A 20,841-nucleotide genomic window follows, 5' to 3' on the forward strand; every position below is an offset into this window, starting at 1 on the left:
TTTAGTGTGCGAGTCACACAGGGCTCAATAACAGCAGTACAGACAGCGTTTAGTGTGCGAGTCACACAGGGCTCAATAACAGCAGTACAGACAGCGTTTAGTGTGCGAGTCACACAGGGGTCAATAACAGCAGTACAGACAGCGTGTAGTGTGCGAGTCACACAGGGTTCAATAACAGCAGTACAGACAGCGTTTAGTGTGCGAGTCACACAGGGTTCAATAACAGCAGTACAGACAGCGTTTAGTGTGCGAGTCACACAGGGTTCAATAACAGCAGTACAGACAGCGTTTAGTGTGCGAGTCACACAGGGCTCAATGACAGCAGTACAGACAGCGTTTAGTGTGCGAGTCACACAGGGCTCAATAACAGCAGTACAGACAGCGTTTAGTGTGCGAGTCACACAGGGTTCAATAACAGCAGTACAGACAGCGTGTAGTGTGCGAGTCACACAGGGTTCAATAACAGCAGTACAGACAGCGTTTAGTGTGCGAGTCACACAGGGTTCAATAACAGCAGTACAGACAGCGTTTAGTGTGCGAGTCACACAGGGTTCAATAACAGCAGTACAGACAGCGTTTAGTGTGCGAGTCACACAGGGCTCAATGACAGCAGTACAGACAGCGTTTAGTGTGCGAGTCACACAGGGCTCAATGACAGCAGTACAGACAGCGTTTAGTGTGCGAGTCACACAGGGTTCAATAACAGCAGTACAGACAGCGTTTAGTGTGCGAGTCACACAGGGTTCAATAACAGCAGTACAGACAGCGTTTAGTGTGCGAGTCACACAGGGTTCAATAACAGCAGTACAGACAGCGTTTAGTGTGCGAGTCACACAGGGTTCAATAACAGCAGTACAGACAGCGTTTAGTGTGCGAGTCACACAGGGTTCAATAACAGCAGTACAGACAGCGTTTAGTGTGCGAGTCACACAGGGTTCAATAACAGCAGTACAGACAGCGTTTAGTGTGCGAGTCACACAGGGCTCAATAACAGCAGTACAGACAGCGTTTAGTGTGCGAGTCACACAGGGTTCAATAACAGCAGTACAGACAGCGTTTAGTGTGCGAGTCACACAGGGTTCAATAACAGCAGTACAGACAGCGTTTAGTGTGCGAGTCACACAGGGTTCAATAACAGCAGTACAGACAGCGTTTAGTGTGCGAGTCACACAGGGTTCAATAACAGCAGTACAGACAGCGTTTAGTGTGCGAGTCACACAGGGTTCAATAACAGCAGTACAGACAGCGTTTAGTGTGCGAGTCACACAGGGTTCAATAACAGCAGTACAGACAGCGTTTAGTGTGCGAGTCACACAGGGTTCAATAACAGCAGTACAGACAGCGTTTAGTGTGCGAGTCACACAGGGCTCAATAACAGCAGTACAGACAGCGTTTAGTGTGCGAGTCACACAGGGTTCAATAACAGCAGTACAGACAGCGTTTAGTGTGCGAGTCGCACAGGGTTCAATAACAGCAGTACAGACAGCGTTTAGTGTGCGAGTCGCACATGGTTCAATAACAGCAGTACAGACAGCGTTTAGTGTGCGAGTCGCACAGGGTTCAATAACAGCAGTACAGACAGCGTTTAGTGTGCGAGTCGCACAGGGTTCAATAACAGCAGTACAGACAGCGTTTAGTGTGCGAGTCGCACAGGGTTCAATAACAGCAGTACAGACAGTGTTTAGTGTGCGAGTCGCACAGGGTTCAATAACAGCAGTACAGACAGCGTTTAGTGTGCGAGTCACACAGGGTTCAATAACAGCAGTACAGACAGCGTTTAGTGTGCGAGTCACACAGGGTTCAATAACAGCAGTACAGACAGCGTTTAGTGTGCGAGTCACACAGGGTTCAATAACAGCAGTACAGACAGCGTTTAGTGTGCGAGTCACACAGGGTTCAATAACAGCAGTACAGACAGCGTTTAGTGTGCGAGTCACACAGGGTTCAATAACAGCAGTACAGACAGCGTTTAGTGTGTGAGTCACACAGGGTTCAATAACAGCAGTACAGACAGTGTTTAGTGTGAGAGTCACTGTGGCAAAGTGCCCCGCCCCTGTGTGCATTTGTGTGTTCTGTGTATGTATGGATGCGTGTGTATGTTAATGTTGGTGTATAGATTGGTACACGGGATATAAACGGGTCTGTGTTTCACGTGTGTTTAAAAAGTGTAGATTTGTATTTAGGCACGAGGAGAGCACAAATCACTTCACGTAATATGTGAGCACGGGGTTGCACAGAATTAATTCACGTGCTGGGATTCAAGTGAATAATTAATTAGTAATTGAATCCCAGCACAATAGTATATATAGACGCACATTTCTTGCAGTCGGGGTTAGGTGTTCGGTGAGTGGAGAACGAGTGTGGAGAAGGAGGTAATAAGAATAATAATAATAATAATAAGGAAAGAACTGTCTCACTCACCGTGTTTCGTTTGTCTGTCTGTCTGTTTACTGTCTAGTCCGTTTTGTTTGTCTTTTTATTTTGGCGTGTAGTGCCGTGTCCTGTGTTTTTGTCTGTTCAAACCTTTTATTTTCTGTGCTGTTTTATTAAATGCTGAGCGAAACCATTCGCTCAGCTCCACCAAAACCCCAAGTCTCTGTCGTTTGTGTTCCTGTTTCTGGTCTGACGCCACCCACTCCGGCCGTCTTTGTGACACGTGGTGTCCTGCGTGGGATCGACAGCGCCTCCAGGACTCAGGCCAGAGCAGGAACCGCAGTTTTGGATTAAAAAATAAAATAAAATAAAATAAAAAAAAATGGCAGAAGACGCCACAAAATGGCGGGACTGGTTCCTGGAGAATGCTGGGCTGGAGGCCCAGGCTCTGCCCATAGTCGTTCGGGCCCTGTGGATGATGGACAGTGAGAGATGGGAGGCCTATCAGCAGGAACACACCCCAAACACCTTGGAGGAAGGTGTGGAGTTTCTCCTCAGCTACCTGGAGGCAACGATAAACGGAACAGCAGCCCAGGTAGCAGGACCACCAGCAGAGGAGTACCTGCTGTCCCCATCTCCACCAGCAGAGGGTGAATGCCTGCTGGTTTTGCCTTCACAGCCCAAGCGGGAGGCAGAGACGGATAAAGAGGTGAAAGACAGGGAGGAGGAGTGCCGCCTAAGGGCCAGGCATCCACGGCGATGTAACAAGCCATCGCCGGGGTGCCTCCTCTGCGACCAGAATCACCTGTTCGCCCACTGTCCCTTCCGCAGTTATGGGGAGGAGCCTGAGCGTCCACAGCCCAAATGGGAGGAGCCTGAGCGTCCACAGCCCAAATGGGAGGAGCCTGAGCGTCCACAGCCCAAATGGGAGGAGCCTGAGCATCCACAGCCCAAATGGGAGGAGCCTGAGCGTCCACAGCCCAAGCGGAAGGAGCCCGAATGTCCTACGCCTGAGTGGGAGGAGCCTGAATGTCCTACGCCTGAGTGGGAGGAGCCCGAACGTCCTACGCCTAAGTGGGAGGAGCCCGAACGTCCTACGCCTGAGTGGGAGGAGCCCGAACGTCCTACGCCTGAGTGGGGGGAGCCCGAACGTCCACAGCCCAAAAGGGAGGAGTCGGTGCGTCCACAGCCCAAAAGGGAGGAGTCGGTGCGTCCACAGCCCAAAAGGGAGGAGTCGGTGCGTCCACAGCCCAAAAAGAGGGAAGTCGGGGCTTCCACAGCCGTAGGACCCAAGCTGCCAGCAGAGGGAGAATGCCTGCTGGTCCCACCTCCACCAGCAGAGGGTGAATACCTGCTGGTGCCGTCCCAAGACGGCCAGAGTGGGTGGCGTCAGACCAGAAAAGGAATACACAGAGACGGTGATGGTGATGAGAAATGCTGAGTGCAATGGCTGCACTCAGCGTTTACTAACAAATAAAAGGTTTGCAACAACAAAAACACAGGACACGGCACTACACGCCAAAATAAAAAGACAAACAAAACGGACTAGACAGTAAACAGACAGACAGACAAACGAAACACGGTGAGTGAGACAGTTCTTTCCTTATTATTATTATTATTATTATTCTTATTACCTCCTTCTCCACACTCGTTCTCCACTCACCGAACACCTAACCCCGACTGCAAGAAATGTGCGTCTATATATACTATTGTGCTGGGATTCAATTACTAATTAATTATTCACTTGAATCCCAGCACGTGAATTAATTCTGTGCAACCCCGTGCTCACATATTACATTTAACCAGCACGTGAAGTGATTTGTGCTCTCCTCGTGCCTAAATACAAATCTACACTTTTTAAACACACGTGAAACACAGACCCGTTTATATCCCGTGTACCAATCTATACACCAACATTAACATACACACGCATCCATACATACACAGAACACACAAATGCACACAGGGGCGGGGCACTTTGCCACAGTCACACAGGGTTCAATAACAGCAGTACAGACAACGTTTAGTGTGCGAGTCACACAGGGTTCAATAACAGCAGTACAGAGCGTTTAGTGTGCGAGTCACACAGGGTTCAATAACAGCAGTACAGACAGCGTTTAGTGTGTGAGTCACACAGGGTTCAATAACAGCAGTACAGACAGCGTTTAGTGTGCGAGTCACACAGGGTTCAATAACAGCAGTACAGACAGTGTTTAGTGTGTGAGTCACACAGGGTTCAATAACAGCAGTACAGACAGCGTTTAGTGTGCGAGACATACAGGGTTCAATAACAGCAGTACAGACAGCGTTTAGTGTGCGAGTCACACAGGGTTCAATAACAGCAGTACAGACAGCGTTTAGTGTGCGAGTCGCACAGGGTTCAATAACAGCAGTACAGACAGCGTTTAGTGTGCGAGTCACACAGGGTTCAATAACAGCAGTACAGACAGCGTTTAGTGTGCGAGTCGCACAGGGTTCCATAACAGCAGTACAGACAGCGTTTAGTGTGCGAGTCGCACAGGGTTCAATAACAGCAGTACAGACAGCGTTTAGTGTGCGAGTCACACAGGGTTCAATAACAGCAGTACAGACAGCGTTTAGTGTGCGAGTCACACAGGGTTCAATAACAGCAGTACAGACAGCGTTTAGTGTGCGAGTCACACAGGGTTCAATAACAGCAGTACAGACAGCGTTTAGTGTGCGAGTCACACAGGGTTCAATAACAGCAGTACAGACAGCGTTTAGTGTGCGAGTCACACAGGGTTCAATAACAGCAGTACAGACAGCGTTTAGTGTGCGAGTCGCACAGGGTTCAATAACAGCAGTACAGACAGCGTTTAGTGTGCGAGTCGCACAGGGTTCAATAACAGCAGTACAGACAGCGTTTAGTGTGCGAGTCACACAGGGTTCAATAACAGCAGTACAGAGCGTTTTGTAGTTAGACAGGATAAATGGGCTTCAGCCAATTCATAGTGAACACAAACTATAAAATGGAGAAAAAAGAAATTATAAAAAGATGATAAGGGAGAATATTTTGTGAGACAAACAAACAGACTACAGTTGGCCTTTCTTGAAAACTGCCAGAAGGTTAAAAATAATCTTAACATTCAACCTGTATAATCTTCAGAGCCATCAAAGATCACTGCTACTTATAATCGAATCAGGCTTTTTTGGCCAAGTTTTAAAAGGCCAGACCTTTAAAAGCTGAAAATGTTGGTTAGCAGCTAATTAAGCCATCTTCCCTGACATCATGCTCGCAGTTACTTAGTGAACCCCATTAATACAATGCTTTGGTAAAAGCTGCACAGCCAAAACGTCTTCAATCTGGTTTCTACATAAAATATCTAGCCCTGAACCACACAAAACACTTGGTTACAGCTGTAACGGTGATTCTCCTTGGAACAGTAATGCCCATTACATGTGGAGCTCTTTGTTCAGAAAGTCCATGACAAGCCGGCAGGTCCTCCCATTCTGTTCGTTGGTCTTTGGTGCAGCTGGTTATAAATGTTACTATTGTTTAGAGATCTCTTACTTAGACCAGGTATGCTCACCTTTAGCACTCAATTCACGTGTTGATTTACTTCAGTTTAAAGGCAACTTCAAAATCCTGTTCTGTCTTGCAGTGTTCCGGTATGATGGGGTATTATGGGGCCAGGTGGCAATCCCAGTCATATGTGGTGCTTGTTATATGTGGAGAATGTACAGTGTGTTTTTTTAAGGGTTTTTGTCAGTTTTAACAGTCATTATTGTGGCTGGAGGTTTGTGTTTGTATGAATCTTACCTGGGATAGAGTCCAACGCCAACTTCCTGCATCTCTCCATCGCTGATGGTGAAACAGTTGCAGGTGACCTGTGTAAACAAGGTAAGATCCCAGTGTTACCGGAGACTGACAATGGGAATGCAGTGATTTCATTCTGCATGTTACCGGACACTGACAATGGGAATGCAGTGATTTCATTCTGCATGTTACCGGACACTGACAATGGGAATGCAGTGATTTCATTCTGCATGTTACCGGAGACTGACAATGGGAATGCAGTGATTTCATTCTGCATGTTACCGGACACTGACAATGGGAATGCAGTGATTTCATTCTGCATGTTACCGGAGACTGACAATGGGAATGCAGTGATTTCATTCTGCATGTTACCGGAGACTGACAATGGGAATGCAGTGATTTCATTCTGCATGTTACCAGACACTGACAATGGGAATGCAGTGATTTCATTCTGCATGTTACCGGACACTGACAATGGGAATGCAGTGATTTCATTCTGCATGTTACCGGACACTGACAATGGGAATGCAGTGATTTCATTCTGCATGTTACCAGACACTGACAATGGGAATGCAGTGATTTCATTCTGCATGTTATCAGACACTGACAATGGGAATGCAGTGATTTCATTCTGCATGTTACCAGACACTGACAATGGGAATGCAGTGATTTCATTCTGAATGTTACCAGACACTGACACTGGGAACTGCAGTGATTTCATTCTTGGTTGTTCATGAACATGTGCTTCTACTGCAGACAGAGCTGGAGCAGGGACGCCTCCAGCCTGCAACCATTATCATTCAATTAGTCTTGTTTACTGCCTTCTCCAAAAAGCAGTTTCTTCAGTACAGCGGTTTGTCATTACTCCTGGTATATTAGAGGGTTTGTTGAATTAGTTCACTTTTGGCTAAGAGCTCCCAAAGTAAGCCACCCAAGTAACTGTAATTTGCTGTTTCCCCATCCAAAAAGGCATGCCTAACTTTCCTGACCATATGAAACATGTTAAAATGAGAATTTTCCGACTAGTTTAAATGTATCTCACCCTATATAGTTGCTTGCATTGTGCATGTGTTAACACATTAATTCAGTAAACATATAATTGGACTTCTATCACTGAACTAATATCCAAATCATTACATTTCAAATCTTTACACAAGCATTAGCTTAAGATACATGAAATCTTACTTGCGCGAGGGCAGACTGATTTCCATGGGGCTCTTTTCCAGGTTCCATAATGCATTGACACGCAATGCTATTGTGTAGTTATTTCATCGGCTATTATAATTTCAAAGAGCAGACATGCAAGTAACTGAATGAGATATGAATGATTTATTAGTCGCTGCACACGCAATTCTGCCATCACATTTACACTAGATATATTACTGCACCCAGCCCAGGACAAGCAGGTATAAGAAATAGCAATTTATATCAAAACCTCCTGTAAATGACATGCCAATTCATGGGAAAAAAACAACAACTTAGTTTCTACATATTGTTTTGCCAGACAGTATGTAAGTGCATAGTTTTTTTCGCTTAGTGTGGGTGTGTATCTGTAAATATGATTGTTCCCTGGTGCCCGTGAATGAACTCAGCTAAAGTCAAATACATTAATGCTAGCATGAGCATTTTACATCCCACTAAAACACCTCGGAATATCACTTTGCTGCCTGTATTACAGTTATTCTTATGCAAGACTAATATAAGAACACAACAGCGATTTGGACACTTCACACAACTCTGGCTCCGTGGATTGAGTGTATTATCATCTTGAAAGAAGCCATCGCCATCAGAATACACACAGGGCGATGCCAAATCCAATCAGGTAGAGTGTTCCTATTAAAGTGGCCAAATAGCGTACACACACACAGACAGACACACAGACACACAGACACACACACACACACACAGACACACACACGCACACAGACACACACACACACACACAGACAGACACACAGACACACACACGCACACAGACACACACACACACACACAGACAGACACACAGACACACACACGCACACAGACACAAAGACGCACACACGCACACAGACACACAGGAACCTGGATTGTACAGTGTTACTGAACCCTCTTCAGTCTTCACAGGACCAGCATTACGTACCTTTGCTGTGTCTTGTGTTTCTGTATCGCAGTGTTAAAAATATTATTTTATAACAAATCCTACATCAGCTGGAAATACATTTACTCCTGGCGAGTAAATATTGAATACAAATATCAAAACAATCAGGATTATGTTGCTGTAATATGGGCAACATGGGATACACCAGTGCTTCTTGTGACACTGCCGGGGTTCTGAATTACTTTAAATGCAGGAAGGCTTGTGTTATTAACTGGTAATACTCCTCTGGTACTTTTAAATGCATGTTTTATCTTTTACTACATACCTAATAACACAACACTAATAACAAACATTGTTGCCCTTTGAATCCTTAAAAAAAAATTCTTGTTACTTTTGTATGTAAAAGATTTTTGCTTTTCGTTCTCAGAAAATGGTGCTTAGTGCACATTGGATTAAATCACTCTGCCCTACTGCCTTGTAAGGCTGTACAAATGGTGTTGTGTTATTTACACATTATACTGTACAGATAATAGCCTGCAAGCATTATGATGATATTTTTATAATTATTTCCAAATATGAAATGTGTGTTTCAATTTTGTAATATAATTATTGTAAAGACTTGCCTTCCAGGACTTGTCTTTAATAATCTATCAGTGGGATCTGAATGACAAGCCCGGGTCAATATTTCATAGCAAGTAAAAAATGAGAGAGATGCTTAAAGGGCTGGAGGCCCTGCTTGCTTGCTTTCTTCATTCAGTGGTGATCAAATAAACCAGCAGATGAGAAAGCCATGATAACAATGGCTTGGACATAAAACAAATGACCAGATATGAACTCAGTGAAAATTAAAAGCGCAAAAAAACCATTACAGGGGTAAACAAGCAGCACATCTATGTTATTAAAGCCTAGGCATCAGTGTTATCAGATATGAAGTTATTCTAGATAGGGTCTGCTGAATTGGCAGCACTTGTAATGCTTTACAATGAAAGATGTCAACCAAGGTCAAAATCTTCTTGTTGAACGTTCCCTGGATAAGGGCGTCTGCTAAGAAATAAATAATAATAATAATAATAATAATAATAATAATAATACTGGGAGCGATCATGATTCGGGGTGTTAACTACATAAATGTTGAGAAAAGATGTTGAGCAAACACAATTGTTTCAAGAGGCACTGTTAGAAAAAATAATAATGAATTCTGCTGGTTACTGAAATGCCTTTCAACCTGATGCATCTGCTGTACTAAATCCTCAACTAAACATGAAAGAGACAGCCCAGTTAATCGCATTTCCACTGGCAACCCCAGTGAGCACACAGCCATGCACAAAAGGGCAAGCACTGAAGCTGTACAGGTAGTGTAGGTTACATAAATACAGAAGAGCAAGCACTGAAGCTGTACAGGTAGTGTAGACTACATAAATACAGAAGAGCAAGCACTGAAGCTGTACAGATAAAGTAGACTACATAAATACAGGTAGTGCTGTCAACTGCATAACTGTTCAGGTTGCACTTAAACACTTACACAGCTGAGTTTTTAATTTTATTTTTTATTAGGGAAACCTGAACTAAAAGAACATACTTGTGTCACTCACAGTTGGGACAGACAGCAGGGCAGAGCTGCCTGTTCTCACATTTCAGTGACACCACCAACATAGAAACTGCTAGAGCTTGCCCACCTCCTATCTGTCAATCAGACGGTGTGAGAATCGCTGCATTCAGCTTTTTAAAATCATTGGAAAGTACTTCACTTTGATCATAAGGTGTGTGTTATAATCTCAAGCAGGCTCTAGGTCAATGACTGTAGGTCCTGTGACGTTGTGAGCGTTTGGATGTCCTTGTGAATTGCAGTGTATGCCACAAGTGCTATCTCAGGAACTATGGCAAATAACTGCAATGAAATTAGCCTGAAACTTCTTGAAGTACAGAATAAGAACATAAGAAAGAACATAAGAACATAAGAAAGTTTACAAACGAGAGTAGGCCATTCAGCCCATCTTGCTCGTTTGGTTGTTAGTAGCTTATTGATCCCAGAATCTCATCAAGCAGCTTCTTGAAGGATCCCAGGGTGTCAGCTTCAACAACATTACTGGGGAGTTGGTTCCAGACCCTCACAATTCTCTGTGTAAAAAAGTGCCTCCTATTTTCTGTTCTGAATGCCCCTTTATCTAATCTCCATTTGTGACCCTTGGTCCTTGTTTCTTTTTTCAGGTCAAAGAAGTCCCCTGGGTCGACATTGTCTATACCTTTTAGGATTTTGAATGTTTGAATCAGATCGCCGCGTAGTCTTCTTTGTTCAAGACTGAATAGATTGAATTCTTTTAGCCTGTCTGCATATGACATGCCTTTTAAACCCGGGATCATTCTGGTTGCTCTTCTTTGCACTCTTTCTAGAGCAGCAATATCCTTTTTGTAACGAGGTGACCAAAACTGAACACAATATTCTAGGTGAGGTCTTACTAATGCATTGTAATGTTTTAACATTACTTCCCTTGATTTAAATTCAACACTTCTCACAATATATCCGAGCATCTTGTTAGCCTTTTTTATAGCTTCCCCACATTGTCTAGATGAAGACATTTCTGAGTCAACATAAACTCATAGGTCTTTTTCATAGTTCCCTTCTTCAATTTCACTATCTCCCATATGATATTTATAATGGACATTTTTATTTCCATGTTTATCCAATCTCCATGTTTAAATCCTGTAAATGACCTGATTTCTTGTTGTAGGACTATTCTAGTTGTAAGCTTGGCTCCTGTGTACTCAATGCATTCCCGACCACAGAATTGTTCCTAACACGTCTGCGGTGTTCCCACAGCTGAAAACCCCGGCACTAAACCAATGGCATGTTATCTAAAGCGATAGCGTATTATGTGTGCAAGACACACAGAGCAAAACAGCTGTATTTTCTAAACACTACACTGGGATTCATTAAGGATGCAATTGATTTTCTACAGTCTGTCAAGACAATTTACAAGAGTTTCAATCTATTCTTATGAAGATTATTGAACACTTTTATGAGCCACCTAATGTCAGTAAAATGCTGAGATTTGGCACTAGAACTGGACATTGATTACATACATGAAAATAAATCAACCCGTCTGTCAGTGCCCAGCGATTGGCTCAATGTAACTGCGTGCAGCTGCCATGTTACAGTCATGAACTACACACACAGAGAAGTGATCTTAATCATGAATCTCATTGTGACACACAGGCTTCCACATGGAGGCTCTGCCTGTCACATATCACATTCATTAACATTCAACAGACTCAAGAAAGGCAATACAAGTCTTGATTAAATACTGGGTCAGCGACTGGTTTGTGGAGTATTGCTACTGGGTCAGTGACTGGTTTGTGAAGTACTGCTACTGGGTCAGCGACTGGTTTGTGGAGTATTGCTACTGGGTCAGTGACTGGTTTGTGGAGTATTGCTACTGGGTCAGTGACTGGTTTGTGAAGTACTGCTACTGGGTCAGTGACTGGTTTGTGGAGTACTGCTACTGGGTCAGTGACTGGTTTGTGGAGTACTGCTACTGGGTCAGCGACTGGTTTGTGAAGTATTGCTACTGGGTCAGTGACTGGTTTGTGGCATTGCTACTGGGTCAGTTTGTGGAGTACTGCTACTGGGTCAGTGACTGGTTTGTGGTATTGCTACTGGGTCAGTTTGTGGAGTACTGCTACTGGGTCAGTGACTGGTTTGTGAAGTATTGCTAATCAACAGGGAAGAGCTATCCCTCAGTGTTATTATATTACAAACTAATCAGTATCTGATTGATCCTCCTAGTTTAATTTGCAGGGTTCCTGCAGACACATGGGGGAATCCTAGAAATGCAATGCACAATTGTGCCATGGCTCCTGGTGCTTGAGGACACTGACAAAGAGATACGATGGAAATGTTGCCTACAGTACAAGTAATGGGCAAATCAGCTAATATTGACACAAGCTGGCAAAAATGTGGCAACAGACAAGTTCAATTCTGCAGATATATGCCTGGCAGTTCCATTAAAGGTTACACATCTTCCACAGTAAATATTTAATTTCTGGTACCACTTCTAGGATACATTCTCTTGTGTTCCTAATGCAGTATTTTCAACTTCAGACTAACGACGGGCACAACATTGTGAGGAACATTTTTGTGAAATTGATGACAGACTTCCGGGTATATTCTAAAATGGAGAAAGGATGCAGTGCAGAATTCCTATTGAAGGTCTTGGGAGCTTGATTAAATCCAGATTCTCAGCACACATCTGAGCCATTTCCTTACCCTGTGAAGTTTAACTTAGACTCTGGAACTGACAGCGGTGTTGTTGTCTTAGTGGGTTTCCTACACATACCCACATGCTCCATTGAGATCAGAATCAATATCGGGATTTAGCTCTTTGCTTTCAAACAAAAACGAAACAAAGACATTCATTCTGTTGGATGTCCTTAACCTGCTCAGTATGTGAATGAACAAAGGCTGGATTTTTTTACAGCACTTAAAAGACTTAGGTGCCTAATTTGTAATCCTGCTGTTATGATTGTGTTCCTCACTCAGAGGAACAAAGAGCTGATCTCCTGGTTGAGCAAATAATGTCTCAAATAAATAATGCCTCTCCAGCTTGATTCTCACTCAGCTTGAGTGTCTGTTATTGATTTAAACCTAATTAAACATTTTTATATACGAGACATTCAGTGAGGCAACCAAGGCACTAGACCCGCTCCTCTTCACTATATCCATTAACCCTTTAAGGTACGAGGGACGTGTGTCTCACAAATAAAAATGATGCTCACTTTCATATGTTTGCAATGAGGTGCACGAAACAGGGTTTAAAATTTACTGACAGGTTGGATCTTGTCATCCGAATTGTCAGTTTCTTTGTGATACTTGAGTCGCTCTCAAATGTATTTTAAGAAAAAAACGGTTGAAGATACGCTCAATTCCTTGTGTACCTTAAGGCATTAACCTTTTGTTCTGTTACTCTATGAAATAGCTGTGATGAGCTGCTCATTGTTAAGAGAAAGCAGGAGCACAACGTTTCAAAGCTGTGATGAGCTGCTCATTGTTAAGAGAAAGCAGGAGCACAATGTTTCAAAGCTGTGATGAGCTGCTCATTGTTAAGAGAAAGCAGGAGCACAACGTTTCATAGTTGTAATGAGCTGCTCACTGTTAAGAGAAAGCAGGAGCACAGCGTTTCATAGCTGTGATGAGCTGCTCATTGTTAAGAGAATGCAGGAGCACAACGTTTCATAGCTGTGATGAGCTGCTCACTGTTAAGAGAAAGCAGGAGCACAACGTTTCATAGCTGTGATGAGCTGCTCACTGTTAAGAGAAAGCAGGAGCACAGCGTTTCAAAGCTGTGATGAGCTGCTCATTGTTAAGAGAAAGCAGGAGCACAACGTTTCATAGCTGTGATGAGCTGCTCATTGTTAAGAGAAAGCTGAACCACGAAGCACAACGTTTCATAGCTGTGATGAGCTGCTCATTGTTAAGAGAAAGCAGGAGCACAACGTTTCATAGCTGTAATGAGCTGCTCATTGTTAAGAGAAAGCTGAACCACGAAGCACAACGTTTCATAGCTGTGATGAGCTGCTCATTGTTAAGAGAAAGCAGGAGCACAACGTTTCATAGCTGTGATGAGCTGCTCACTGTTAAGAGAAAGCAGGAGCACAACGTTTCATAGCTGTGATGAGCTGCTCATTGTTAAGAGAAAGCAGGAGCACAACGTTTCAAAGCTGTGATGAGCTGCTCATTGTTAAGAGAAAGCAGGAGCACAACGTTTCAAACCTGTGATGAGCTGCTCATTGTTAAGAGAAAGCAGGAGCACAACGTTTCAAAGCTGTGATGAGCTGCTCATTGTTAAGAGAAAGCAGGAGCACAACGTTTCATAGCTGTGATGAGCTGCTCATTGTTAAGAGAAAGCAGGAGCACAACGTTTCATAGCTGTAATGAGCTGCTCACTGTTAAGAGAAAGCAGGAGCACAATGTTTCATAGCTGTAATGAGCTGCTCATTGTTAAGAGAAAGCTGCACCACGAAGCACAACGTTTTAAAGCTGTGATGAGCTGCTCATTGTTAAGAGAAAGCAGGAGCACAACGTTTCATAGCTGTAATGAGCTGCTCACTGTTAAGAGAAAGCTGCACCATGAAGCACAACATTTCAAAGCTGTGATGACCTGCTCATTGTTAAGAGAAAGCAAGAGCACAACATTTCATAGCTGTGATGAGCTGCTCATTGTTAAGAGAAAGCAGGAGCACAACGTTTCATAGCTGTGATGAGCTGCTCACTGTTAAGAGAAAGCTGCACCACGAAGCACAACGTTTTAAAGCTGTGATGAGCTGCTCATTGTTAAGAGAAAGCAGGAGCACAACGTTTCATAGCTGTGATGAGCTGCTCATTTTTAAGAGAAAGCAGGAGCACAACGTTTCATAGCTGTGATGAGCTGCTCAATGTTAAGAGAAAGCAGGAGCACAACGTTTCAAAGCTGTGATGACCTGCTCATTGTTAAGAGAAAGCAAGAGCACAACGTTTCATAGCTGTGATGAGCTGCTCATTTTTAAGAGAAAGCAGGAGCACAACATTTCATAGCTGTGATGAGCTGCTCATTGTTAAGAGAAAGCAGGAGCACAGCGTTTCATAGCTGTGATGAGCTGCTCATTGTTAAGAGAAAGCAGGAGCACAACGTTTCAAAGCTGTGATGAGCTGCTCATTTTTAAGAGAAAGCAGGAGCACAACGTTTCATAGCTGTGATGAGCTGCTCATTGTTAAGAGAAAGCAGGAGCACAGCGTTTCATAGCTGTGATGAGCTGCTCATTGTTAAGAGAAAGCAGGAGCACAACGTTTCATAGCTGTGATGAGCTGCTCATTGTTAAGAGAAAGCTGCACCACGAAGCACAACGTTTCATAGCTGTGATGACCTGCTCATTGTTAAGAGAAAGCAGGAGCACAACGTTTCATAGCTGTGATGAGCTGCTCACTGTTAAGAGAAAGCTGCACCAAGAAGCACAACGTTTTAAAGCTGTGATGAGCTGCTCATTGTTAAGAGAAAGCAGGAGCACAACGTTTCATAGCTGTGATGAGCTGCTCATTTTTAAGAGAAAGCAGGAGCACAACGTTTCATAGCTGTGATGAGCTGCTCAATGTTAAGAGAAAGCAGGAGCACAACGTTTCAAAGCTGTGATGACCTGCTCATTGTTAAGAGAAAGCAAGAGCACAACGTTTCATAGCTGTGATGAGCTGCTCATTTTTAAGAGAAAGCAGGAGCACAACGTTTCATAGCTGTAATGAGCTGCTCAATGTTAAGAGAAAGCAGGAGCACAACGTTTCATAGCTGTGATGAGCTGCTCATTGTTAAGAGAAAGCAGGAGCACAACGTTTCATAGCTGTAATGAGCTGCTCATTGTTAAGAGAAAGCAGGAGCACAGCGTTTCATAGCTGTGATGAGCTGCTCATTGTTAAGAGAAAGCAGGAGCACAACGTTTCATAGCTGTGATGAGCTGCTCATTGTTAAGAGAAAGCAGGAGCACAACGTTTCAAAGCTGTGATGAGCTGCTGTGGCAATGTGCCCCGCCCCTGTGTGCATCTGTGTGTATTTTGCTTGTTATGTGTTGTATGGATGCGTGTGTATGTTAATGTTGGTGTATAGATTGGTACACGGGATATAAACGGGTCTGTGTTTCACGTGTGTTTAAAAAGTGTAGATTTGTATTTAGGCACGAGGAGAGCACAAATCACTTCACGTGCTGGTTAAATGTAATATGTGAGCACGGGGTTGCACAGAATTAATTCACGTGCTGGGATTCAAGTGAATAATTCATTAGTAATTGAATCCCAGCACAACAGTGTATATATATAGAGACACGTAGCACTCAGTCGGGGTTAGGTGTTCGGTGAGTGGAGAACGAGTGTGGAGAAGGAGAAATTAAATAATAAGAAAGAACGTAAATATAAAAGTGAATAACGTGTTTTCACTCACCGTGTTTGTTCGTCTGTCTGTCCTGCACCGTCTGTTTAGTGTTTAGTCGTTTTGTATGTCTGTTTATTTTGGCTATAGTGCCGTGTCCTGTTTTTGTGCTGTTTCAACCCTTTTATTTGTTAATAAACGCTGAGTGCAGCCATTGCACTCAGCTCATCATCAACCACTGTCTTTGTTTTGAATTCCTGTCTGGTCTAACGCCACCCACTCTGGCCGTCTTTGTGACACGTGGTGTCATCATGGGATAACCGCGCCTCCAAGCGTCAGACCAGAAGAGGGGTTTTGTGTTTAAAAAAAAAAAAAAAAAATAATAATAATAATAAAGGATTACAAATATTGTTTTGGGGAAAAAAAAAAAAAAAAAAAAAAAAGTCAATGGCAGAAGACGCCATCAAACTGCGGGGCTGGTTCCTGGAGAATGCTGGGCTGGAGGCCCAGTCTCTGCCCATGGTCGTCCGGGCCCTGTGGATGATGGACAGTGAGAGATGGGAGGCATATCAGGAGGAACACACCCCAAACACCTTGGAGGAAGGTGTGGAGTTTGTCCTCAGCTACCTGGAGGCAACCATAAACGGAACAGCAGCCCAGGTAGCAGGACCACCAGCAGAGGAGTACCTGCTGTCCCCATCTCCACCAGCAGAGGGTGAGTACCTGCTGTCCCCATCTCCACCAGCAGAGGGTGAATGCCTGCTGGTTTTGCCTCCACAGCCCAAATGGGAGGAGCCTGAGCATCCACAGCCCGAGCGGGAGGAGCATGAGCGTCCACAGCCCAAATGGGAGGAGCCCGAGCGTCCACAGCCCAAGCGGGAGGAGCCTGAGCGTCCACAGCCCAAGCGGGAGGAGCCCGAACGTCCTACGCCTGAGTGGGAGGAGCCCGAACGTCCTACGCCTGAGTGGGAGGAGCCCGAACGTCCTACGCCTGAGTGGGAGGAGCCCGAACATCCTACGCCTGAGTGGGAGGAGCCCGAACGTCCTACGCCTGAGTGCGAGGAGCCCGAACGTCCTACGCCTAAGTGGGGGGAGCCCGAACGTCCACAGCCCAAGAGGGGGGAGTCGGTGCGTCCACAACCCAAAAGGGAGGAGTCGGTGCGTCCACAGCCCAAAAGGGAGGAGTCGGTGCGTCCACAGCCCAAAAGGGAGGAGTCGGTGCGTCCACAGCCCGAAGAGAGGGAAGTCGGGGCTTTCACAGCCCTAGGACCCAAGCTGCCAGCAGAGGGAGAATGCCTGCTGGTCCCACCTCCACCAGCAGAGGGTGAATACCTGCTGGTGCCGTCCCAAGAGCCAGAAGGGGAGGAGTTACAGGCTCAACCCCCTGAAAATTTTTGGGGGGGAGAAGGGCAGGATGCTGGTGTCCCCCAGCAGCCTCTAGCTATGCTGCTGAAGGCAGCACGGCGCGCACATGCCCAGCCGCCACAGCAGAGGGAGCCAGCACCGCCACAGCCTCCCTCTGAGTGGCCAGCAGCAGCCCCATTGCCTCTGCCTCCACCACCACCAGGAGCAGAGGAGCTGGAGCTGCCTCTGCCTCCACCACCACCAGGAGCAGAGGAGCTGGAGCTGCCTCTGCCTCCACCACCACCAGGAGCAGAGGAGCTGGAGCTGCCTCTGCCTCCACCACCGCCAGGAGCAGAGGAGCTGGAGCTGCCTCTGCCTCCACCACCACCAGGAACAGAGGAGCTGGAGCTGCCTCTGCCTCCGCCACCACCAGGAGCAGAGGAGCTGGAGCTGCCTCTGCTTCCGCCGCCGCCCGGAGCAGAGGAGCAGGAGCTGCCTCTGCTGCCCGTACCTCCACAGGGAGTACGGTGGCCGGAGCCCCAGAAAGGGAAGCTGCCGGCCACTAAGAAGGGGGACGAGGTCTGGAGACCACTTTCCCCAGCAGCAGTTTCGCTGCAGGAGTTCTTGTGGCCGGAGCCCCACAGGAGGGAGCTGCCGGCTACGAAGAAGGGGGAGGTCGGGGGACCACCTGCCCCCGCAGCTTTTTTGCTGCAGGACTGGACCGGCATGCTGTCAGCCGTGCCACTACCGGCAGGGGTGCTGACAGCATTGCCAGCATTGGGCCCACTGAAGCCTCCCTTCCCAGCCCGAGACTTTGTGCTGGACTGCTGGATTTTTAAGGGGGGAGGTGGCCGTTGAGGCCATGTGTGCTGCGCACAAGGGGGGGTATATGTGGCAATGTGCCCCGCCCCTGTGTGCATCTGTGTGTATTTTGCTTGTTATGTGTTGTATGGATGCGTGTGTATGTTAATGTTGGTGTATAGATTGGTACACGGGATATAAACGGGTCTGTGTTTCACGTGTGTTTAAAAAGTGTAGATTTGTATTTAGGCACGAGGAGAGCACAAATCACTTCACGTGCTGGTTAAATGTAATATGTGAGCACGGGGTTGCACAGAATTAATTCACGTGCTGGGATTCAAGTGAATAATTCATTAGTAATTGAATCCCAGCACAACAGTGTATATATATAGAGACACGTAGCACTCAGTCGGGGTTAGGTGTTCGGTGAGTGGAGAACGAGTGTGGAGAAGGAGAAATTAAATAATAAGAAAGAACGTAAATATAAAAGTGAATAACGTGTTTTCACTCACCGTGTTTGTTCGTCTGTCTGTCCTGCACCGTCTGTTTAGTGTTTAGTCGTTTTGTATGTCTGTTTATTTTGGCTATAGTGCCGTGTCCTGTTTTTGTGCTGTTTCAACCCTTTTATTTGTTAATAAACGCTGAGTGCAGCCATTGCACTCAGCTCATCATCAACCACTGTCTTTGTTTTGAATTCCTGTCTGGTCTAACGCCACCCACTCTGGCCGTCTTTGTGACAGCTGCTCATTGTTAAAAGAAAGCAGGAGCACAACGTTTCATAGCTGTAATGAGCTGCTCATTGTTAAGAGAAAGCTGCACCACGAAGCACAACGTTTCAAAGCTGTGATGAGCTGCTCATTGTTAAGAGAAAGCAGGAGCACAACGTTTCATAGCTGTGATGAGCTGCTCATTGTTAAGAGAAAGCAGGAGCATAACGTTTCAAAGCTGTGATGAGCTGCTCATTGTTAAAAGAAAGCAGGAGCACAACGTTTCATAGCTGTAATGAGCTGCTCATTGTTAAGAGAAAGCTGCACCACGAAGCACAACGTTTCAAAGCTGTGATGAGCTGCTCATTGTTAAGAGAAAGCAGGAGCACAGCGTTTCATAGCTGTGATGAGCTGCTCATTGTTAAGAGAAAGCAGGAGCACAACGTTTCATAGCTGTAATGAGCTGCTCAATGTTAAGAGAAAGCAGGAGCACAACGTTTCATAGCTGTGATGAGCTGCTCATTGTTAAGAGAAAGCAGCACCACGAAGCACATTGATCTATTCTCCTTTCTTCATCGCTCTTTTCTTTCTATTCACTGCATGTTTATTTTTCACAGTAATATTGGTTTGTGAAGTATTGCTACTGGGTCAGCAACTGTTTTAGCCGATATTATAACCCTGCTCTAAAAGAGCCTACTTTGTATTTGGACCTGATTTAAGCAGGTTAATAAAGGCAGACACGGCTCTGTGGTACAGATACGACCTTCACTTTCATGAAAGCAGTTCATCAAAAAGAATGCACTCCACAGAACCTGTGCAGAATGTGAAAGCTGAAAAGTCATTTTCTACTCACTGTTTTTAATAACTTGAAGAAAGCTTCATTATTGCACATGTAACCTTCGACATCCAACTATGGGCCTCTCTCATTCACTTGTATTAAAAACTGAAATCTTTCGGGGGTTTTGGCTGCTAAGATCACATCAGGTTCAGGTGGCTGTAACCACACAGGTACTCCTACAATATAAGTCATTACGTTGTGTGTAGAATGTCTCTTACTGTATTGGATTTCATCTTGTGCAGTTTGAATGAGAGAATCTGGCAGCTCAAACAGTATGAAATTATGTCTCTTATAATAAAAGACTGCAAACACACAATGTATTAACTTATTACACCACAAAACAGTACACAGGAACTACTAGAAAAACATTAACAATGTGCTGCTGTTATTTTAACTTTAGAACTGTGCTCTGAGTTACATGCACGACAGAGTGGAATTCAGAAAAATCATTAACAGTGAACATTCATTTCTCATTCATGACATTCATTTCTCATACATGATTTCTAATTCCTTGAATATACATCTTAGGCTTTTAATCTTAAAAAATAAAAAAATTAACACTATTAAAGACATTGAATGGAATTTCTAATTTTTTTTAAACAAACATGTGGAGCCACAGATGCAACGGTACCAGTACTTAAGTATTCTGCACTGTATTATTCATTTTAATGTGACTTGCCATGTTTATTTAACCTACTTTGACATTGTAATGTGACAGTGTTTGTGGTTGTTGTTTCCATTGAGTAGCCTCATAGCAAATATTGATAACAGTCAGTTATTTCTGTGAAATGGTTTAACCATCACTTTGAAAGTAATTCAAATGTGTGCTGTGATTATTGGACTATCTTGCTCCACAGCCCCGCTATGTACACTTGCTGAATACAGTGCATGAAGCCTGGCTGCTGAAGATCAAGGCTCTGAGGAAAGTTTGAAATGAAGTTTGCTGCTGATAACCTTGCTGCCACTTACCATTTTGAAAGCACATTGAAATCGTAACAAACGGAATTGGATTCCTGTTTTGTTTCTGCTCAGTGAGA

At 44.8% G+C, this 20,841-nt stretch overlaps 1 protein-coding gene across 2 annotated transcripts in view; it reads right to left on the reverse strand.

The window, feature by feature from the left end:
* The window catches only part of smyd3 (SET and MYND domain containing 3), a 273,622-nt gene that overhangs the window by 38,394 nt on the left and 214,387 nt on the right, over positions 1–20,841 (reverse strand). For both annotated transcript variants that reach the window (XM_034017653.3, XM_034017654.3), the window contains one exon: positions 6,155–6,222. In XM_034017653.3, the coding sequence (XP_033873544.1) occupies positions 6,155–6,222 (68 nt within the window). The remainder of the gene's footprint in view (positions 1–6,154; positions 6,223–20,841) is intronic.

This window comes from Acipenser ruthenus, chromosome 6 (genome assembly GCF_902713425.1).
Source record: "Acipenser ruthenus chromosome 6, fAciRut3.2 maternal haplotype, whole genome shotgun sequence".
In the NCBI taxonomy this organism is placed as follows: Eukaryota; Metazoa; Chordata; class Actinopteri; order Acipenseriformes; family Acipenseridae; genus Acipenser; species Acipenser ruthenus.